The sequence below is a fragment of the Etheostoma cragini genome, chromosome 19 (genome assembly GCF_013103735.1).
Source record: "Etheostoma cragini isolate CJK2018 chromosome 19, CSU_Ecrag_1.0, whole genome shotgun sequence".
In the NCBI taxonomy this organism is placed as follows: Eukaryota; Metazoa; Chordata; class Actinopteri; order Perciformes; family Percidae; genus Etheostoma; species Etheostoma cragini.
The window spans coordinates 472,965-480,876 of NC_048425.1; the positions used below are offsets into that span (position 1 = coordinate 472,965).

At 46.9% G+C, this 7,912-nt stretch overlaps 1 protein-coding gene across 1 annotated transcript in view; it reads left to right on the plus strand.

Moving 5' to 3' along the window:
* The window catches only part of LOC117935162 (lens epithelium-derived growth factor-like), a 13,768-nt gene continuing 5,856 nt past the window's right edge, over window positions 1-7,912 (plus strand). The window contains exons 1-9 of the mRNA XM_034857302.1: window positions 1-77; window positions 165-300; window positions 1,157-1,256; window positions 1,434-1,687; window positions 2,320-2,352; window positions 4,629-4,729; window positions 5,606-6,356; window positions 6,444-6,966; window positions 7,630-7,823. Of these exons, the coding sequence (XP_034713193.1) occupies window positions 1-77; window positions 165-300; window positions 1,157-1,256; window positions 1,434-1,687; window positions 2,320-2,352; window positions 4,629-4,729; window positions 5,606-6,356; window positions 6,444-6,966; window positions 7,630-7,823 (2,169 nt within the window). The remainder of the gene's footprint in view (window positions 78-164; window positions 301-1,156; window positions 1,257-1,433; window positions 1,688-2,319; window positions 2,353-4,628; window positions 4,730-5,605; window positions 6,357-6,443; window positions 6,967-7,629; window positions 7,824-7,912) is intronic.

A 7,912-nucleotide genomic window follows, 5' to 3' on the forward strand; every position in this document is an offset into this window, starting at 1 on the left:
ATGTGCGTTCAGGTCTGTAAGCCGCTCGAAGGACACAGGAAGCGGGTCTCGGTCTTCTTCTTCGGGACCCACCAGATGTACGTACGCACAACTCGCAGGTCAGACACACAACTAACGGCGGTGCCGGTTCAGCCGTGGTTCACGTCTGTCCTGTTTCTCCTCAGAGGGCACCTCCCCCCCGAGAACGTGGTCCCGTACGTCGGCAACAAGCTGAAGTACGGCAGCGGCGTCCGAATCAAAGGCTTCACGGAGGGAATGTGGGAGATCCAGAACACGCCGGGGGTCGGGAGCAAAGTCAAGGTCAGCACCTTTATTTGATTAAAGAGACTTCAGATACAGTATTAGGGACCACCAAGGTCTATATAAAGAGACTTCATATACAGTATTAGGGACCACTAAGGTCTATATAAAGAGACTTCATATACAGTATTAGGGACCACTAAGGTCTATATAAAGAGACTTCATATACAGTATTAGGGACCACTAAGGTCTATATAAAGAGACTTCAGATACAGTATTAGGGACCACTAAGGTCTATATAAAGAGACTTCAGATACAGTATTAGGGGACCACTAAGGTCTATATAAAGAGACTTCATATACAGTATTAGGGACCACTAAGGTCTATATAAAGAGACTTCAGATACAGTATTAGGGGACCACTAAGGTCTATATAAAGAGTCAAAAAAGAAGCATGTCATAGGACCTGCAACTTGTTTATCCCTTGTGTTGTCTTTCTGGGTCAAAATTTCAAAAAACAATTTTTTTTGGCACTTTTTTTAATGCATTTTTTTAAATTCATGATCAACAAACCTAATTTAAATGCCATTATACCCCAAAAAACCCCAGAAATTATGAATTATTTTGACTGATAGTTGAGATCAGAAACTGGTATCTGTCAAAGTTTAGTCCGGATACATTTGAAACCATTTTAAATGCTATAAAATTGAATAAAAACACCCAAAATTCAACTAAAGTTTTCATCAATTGTGTGAAGAATGGTGCATGCAACACGTTATTCTGCGTAATTTGGAAGAAACACGTATTTCTGATATAAAAAAACCTTTAGAAGCGGAGTTATTTAGACCCGAGGACAACACGAGGGTTACGTTTTGTTGTTGTTATGATCGACTGTCTCGGTTGTTTTGGGTCCTCAGATTCCGGCACAAACTGCCGCCAAAACGAAACCTGCAAAACCGACTAAAGCTACGCCCGCTAAACCGACTTCATCAGGATCCACTCCCGGTAAATCGGTCCCTGCAGAGCCGGACGGTAAACCTGCTGCCGGCAGAAAGACCCCGAGCAGAGTTAGACGTCGGGAAACGGGTCCTGCTGGTCCTCCTGCTGGTCCTCCTGCTGGTCCTGCTGCTCCTGCTGGTCCTCCTGCTGGTCCTCCTGCTGGTCCTCCTGCTGGTCCTCCTGCTGGTCCTCCTGCTGGTCCTGCTGGTCCTCCTGCTGGTCCTGCTGCTGCTAAAACTCCCACAAGAGCTTCGTCCAGGTTGGCTCCGGAGAAAGCGTCCGACTCCAGACTGACTTCTGAACCGGCTCTCACTTCTGACGCTGTATCCGAGACTTCTGGGAACAGAAGGAGCAGGAGGACCGCCTTAGGGGGGCGGAGTCAGGACACGGCTCCGACCGCCTTAGGGGGGCGGAGTCAGGACACGGCTCCACCGGAGAATCAGAAGGAGGTGAGACCGGGACCGGGGTGTGCAGAGAGAGACTCACGCTGCGTTCGGTTACCCTCATTATTAAATGATTATACATATATTATTTATTGTATCAATTCATAACAAGAGTTATCTGGAGACCCTTTACAGATACAGGAGGTCTAGACCACATTCCAGAATTTACAAGGACCCAACAGGTCTAGTAGTTCCCTCAAGAGCAGCAACAGGGCCACAGTGGAGAGGAAAAACTTCCTTTTAGGCAGAAACCTGGGACAGACCCAGACCCAGACGGGTTTCTGACGGGTCGGTTAGGGTTAGAATGAAGAGTGAATGAAGATAACAGTCCCAAAAAATATTAAAGTTAATAATAATTAATAATAGAGTTCATTTATACTCCTAAACCGGGGTAGGCTCGAGATACGCGTCTGCACATGCTCCGTAGGTTCTAGTTGCCCCTCCTCCGTCCACTGCAGTGGGTTTGCACCTTGGAAAATGGGCAACAGCGCCCCCTAACAACTCAGGCTTTAACCCTTTAGACCCACTGGGGAATCCTGGGAAGTTGAGTTCCTCCCGTACGGGGAGAACCGGCAGAACGCAGTCATTCACGTAGACGTGGACTATGTCACTGATGGTGTTTCCTGTTTATTTATCAGGTGGATGAAGAGCAACGGAAGGGAAGGACACCTGTGAGTCCTGCTGTCAGCGATCCAGGTAACTCTCTCTCACACACACACACACACAAACACACATATACATACACACACCTGTGTCTCCCACAGATTAGAAAGCAATTTTCATATTTGTGACGTCATTACGCAATCATTTGCATTAAGGTTAGTGGTTGTGTCTGCAGGGTAGATGGAAATCTTCAGCCTAATAATCACAAATGCAAGGCCAGCTCAGCGCGCACACACACAGACACACACAGCCTCACACACACAGAGGGACACACACAGTCTCACACACACAGAGGGACACACACAGGTGCACACACAAAATCCCACACAGAGGGACACACCTAGTCTCACACACACAGAGGGACACACACAGTCTCACGCACACAGAGGGACACACACAGGCGCGCACGCACAGAGAGGGACACACACAGTCTCACACACACAGACGGACACACACAGGCGCACACACACAGTCTCACACACACAGAGGGACACACACAGGCAAACACACTCAAAGTCACACACACAGAGGGACAAACGCACACAGTCAGTCACACACACACACACACACACACACACACACACACATAGAGGGACACACACACACAAAAGGACTCACACAGGTACACTCAAGCTTTTAATGATCTATTATCTTTAGGATTATTTCCATGAAATGCACCAGACGAGGTTTAAAGTAGTTAAAACGGTTGTTCTGTGTTTTTATTCCCAAAAGGCAAAAATAAAGAGAAGGAAGAGGAGGTAGAGAAGGAGGAGAAGGAAGAGAAGGAGTCATCCGACAGCCAAGGAGTCAAGAGGAAGAGAGACGGAGAGGAGGAAGAGAAGGAAACAAAAGAAGTGGCGGCGAAAGATCCGACGCCATCAGAGAGCCAGGGAAGAAAAAGAAAAAAAGAGGAAGAGGAGAAAGAAGAAGACAAACGGAGGAAAAGAAAGCAGGATGAAGATGGGGACGGAAAGAAAGAGAAAACAGCAGCGAGGGTGAAGACGAGGACGAGAGCCGATAAAGAAGAAGAAGATAAGAAAGCGAAACAAGACGGCGGCGACGAAAAGCAAGAAGAAGAAGAAGTGACTGGGAAAGAGAGCAAAGCGACAACAAGTCGGAAGAAAGAAGAGGGGGATGAACAGAAGAAAACAAGGCACGCGGAGGGAAAGAAAGAAGTGGAAACTAAAGAGAAAACGGAAGGAAAACGGAGCCGAAGAACCGAAGGATCAGAGAGCTACGGGACAAAAAGAAAAGAGGAAAAACAGAAGAGAACAAAACAAGGGGAAGGTGCCGAAGGAAAGAAAGGAGGGATGACGACGCCAGAGAGCTCGGGAATGAAAAGAAAGGAAGAGGAGAAACAGAAGAAAGCAAAGCAGGATGAAAGCGCGGAAGAAAAGAAGTCGGGTCGGGAAAGAAAGACGAGCAGAGCCGATAAAGAAGAAGAAGAGAAGGAGGAGGAGGAGAAGAAAAGCAAAGAAGACAGCAGCGAAGGAAGGAGGAGAACAAGAGAAAAGAAGGATGGTGCAGAAGTGACGGAGAAAAGAGAGGAGGGACGAAGAACCAAGAGGAAGAGAGGAGGAGGAGGAGAGAAGGAAGCGCAGAAAGAAGAAGTCAAGAAGAAGAAGGTGACTGCGCCGGAGGAGAGAAGCAGAGAGCGAGAGAAGACGCAGAGAGCGGAGGAAGAGAGGAATAAAAAGACGGAGGACGCCGCCGGGGAAGGAAAGAAAGAAGGGATGGGGAAAGAGAGGAGGGCGGAGGAAGGGAAGGAGGGAAAAGCGACGAAAAAAGAGGAGAGAGAAGACATTCCTGTGGACGAGGAGGTAACGTTTCCAAAAGTTAGTGAAGTTTTCACAGCTTTTCAATTTGTCGCTTTTCTTTCTTTTCATCACTCTCTCATTCTCAGGATGTTCTACTTTGTTGTCGTTTTTTCGACATTTAATCTACGATTACTTTTCTTGAAATTGTGAAAATAAGGAAGTTTTCTCATTATGAACTATAGGAGCTAACGTAGCTATCTGTGGTTGTTTATGCTAACGTTAGCTCAAAACACCATTCAACTGTTTGATGCTAACTTGTAGCTAAGCTAGCAGTGAACCAACTTGGTTAAGTAGGTCAATTTTTACTGTGTTGACGTTACAGAAGTCTCTGTCGTTAGCATCTCGTTAGCATCTCGGAGGCTACTTCAGATGCTACATGAGTCTCTTGGGGGGGAGGAGGGGAGGTTCCATTCTTCTTCTTCTTCTTCTTCAACATTTAAAGATGGTTTCTGTGTTCTCTCGTGCAGCGACAGCGCCGCCTGGCGGCCAAGAGGGAGAGTCTGTTAAGATCTCTGAAAGGTCTGCTGAGAGGAGGAAGAGGAAGGAAAAGGACGATGAAGAACTCCCAGTAAGACACACACACACACACACACACACACACACACACACACACACAAAAACTGACATGCACACACTTACAGACACACACACACACACAGGGACAGACACACATTTTCACACACAGGGACAGACACACATTTTCACACATATTCACAGGGAAACACACACTTACAGACACACACACACACACACAGGGACAGACACACACACATGGACAGACACACTCTAAGACACACAGGGACACACACATTTTCACACACAGGGGCAGACACACATTTTCACACATATTCACAGGGAAACACACACTTACACACACACACACACACAGGGACAGACACTCTAAGACACACACAGGGACAGACACACATTTTCACACATAGTCACATGGGCAAACACACACTTACAGAGACACACAGACTCTAAGACACACACACACAGGGACAGACAGACTCTAAGACACACACACAGGGACAGACAGACTCTAAGACACACACACACACACACAGGGACAGACAGACTCTAAGACACACACAGGGACAGACACACATTTTCACACATAGTCACATGGGCAAACACACACTTACAGACACACACACAGAGACACACAGACTCTAAGACACACACACACAGGGACAGACAGACTCTAAGACACACACACACAGGGACAGACAGACTCTAAGACACACACACACACAGGGACAGACAGACTCTAAGACACACACACACACACAGGGACAGACAGACTCTAAGACACACACAAGTGTACACACACACACACATTCACAGGGGCACATGGACACACTGACAGAGACACACATATTCACACACACACACACACACTCTCGAATGAAGTGTTAAATGTTTCTATTTAACACTTAATCAGGAGGACCGGCGATGGAGCGAAGAAAAAGGTGGAGGTTAAAAAGACGAGTGTGAGAGAATCGACCGTCGCCAAGGCGATGGACAGGAAGTCCGGCGTCAAAGCCGCCGTCTGCAAGAAGGTCAAAGACACGACACAGGTGAGAGGAAGGGATGAATATCACGAGGGGAAGGTGTCCCGCCTCAAGACAGCGGCAGCAGAGAAGAAGACGGAGGTAAAGAAGGATGGACAGAAGACAAAGAAGACGGACGCGGGTAAAGCGGCAGGCGGCGGGAAGACGAAAGACGGCGGGAAGACGGACGCAGGTGTAACGGCAGGCGGCGGGAAGACGAAAGACGGCGGGAAGACGGACGCAGGTGTAACAGCAGGCGGCGGGAAGACGAGAGAGAGGGATGAGAAGGTGAAGACGGACGCAGGTGTATCGACAGATGTTGGGAAGACGAAGACGGACACGGGTAAAACGAAAGACGGCAGGAAGACAAGGGTGACGACAAACGCGCGGGAAACGACCGACGGCGGGAAGACAAGAGAGAGGGAAGAGAAGGTGAAGACGGACGCGGGTGTAACGACAGGCGGCGAGAAGACGAAGGAAGACAAGACGCAGGCTGTCGGGAAGAAGGGCGAGGGGAAGAAAGACGAAGAAAAGAAGGACGAGAGGAAAATCATCGGGAAGATCGTGAAGGCGACGCCGCGACAGGGAGCGAAGGTTCAGGTGAAGACGATAATGGGAGGAGCGGCGGCGGCGGCGGAAGACGTAAAGAAGAAGAAAGAGGAGGAGAAGACCGGCAGAGAAGAAAAGATGGAAGATAAGAAGAAGAGAGAGGAGAAAGCCAGAGAGAAGAGAGGGAGCGCCGCGGAGAGGAAAGACGAAGACAAGCCGGACAAAGGCGCAGCGGGGGACGGGAGGAAGTCGGAGCGAAGGAGAGCGGCGACGGGCGGGAGAAAAGACAAGAACGTGACGGAGGTGGAGAAGGACAGGAAGGACAAGAAGGACGGGACGACGCTGAAAGAGAAAGAAGGCAGGACAGACGCAGAACAGACTGAGGAGAAGACGGACGAGACGAAACAACAGAGGACGGACGAGACGAAACAACAGAGGACGGACGAGACGAAACAACAGAGGACGGACGAGACGAAACAACAGAGGACGGACGAGACGAAACAGAGGACGGACGAGACGAAACAGAGGACGGACGAGACGAAACAGAGGACGGACGAGACGAAACAGAGGACGGACGAGACGAAACAGAGGACGGACGAGACGAAACAGAGGACGGACGAGACGAAACAGAGGACGGACGAGACGAAACAGAGGACGGACGAGACAAATCAACAGAAGACAAGAAGCGACGAAACGACAGACGGTACGTCCGAATACTCCGTCCATGGAAACTGGTTCTGAAATAGAAAAAAAAGTCGAAATATATTAGGTTTTAAAAAAATATCGGAATATTTCAAGTAAAAAAAAAAGTTTTTATATTATGTATAAATAATATATATATTTTTTAATATATATTTCATGAAAATATTTGTAATATTTCCAGTATAGTACTCTAAATTTTGTTGAAGTTGTAGAATTTCCAGTAAAAAAGTCCAAATATTTCAAGTAAATTGTCAGAATATAATTAAAAAATGCATTTATTTTATAACATTTTCATATTTCAAGTAAAATAGTCAAAATAATTATTTTTTTTTAAGACTTTTTTATATTTGATGAAAATATTCATATTTTGAAGTATAATAGTTGAAATATTTTTGTAGAAGTTGTAATATTTCCGTTAAAAAAAGTCAAAATATTTCGTGTAAAAAATTATTAGTTTTTAATTAAACTTATCATAATTTTTTAAGTTTTAAAAAAGTCAAAATATTTCAAGCAAAAAAAACAACTAAGTTAAATATATTTTGTAATATTCCGTATGGAGGAAAATCTCAAAGTTGATGGTGTTTTTACGGTGTTTTTACGGTTTTTTTAACGTCTTTCCAAAAGTCAGCGAGTGATCACGTTAAAATCTGATTTTACCGAGCAGCCGTAACCGAGGAGACGTCCAAACCTGAGGACGCACAGGCGGAGAAGACGGGCGCCGGAGAGGACGCCGCGTCAGACGGAGGGAAGGTGGAGCCGCCGGCGGGGGACAAGAAGACCGTTACCATGACGCTGACCGACTCCACGCTGCACCGAATCCACGGCGACATCAGGATTTCTCTGAAGACCGACAACCCTGTAAGATCTCAATAGAGCAGCATATCCCCACCAGACTCCATGTAAATAATCACTACTTTTAGCGTGTATAGAGCAGCATATCCCCACCA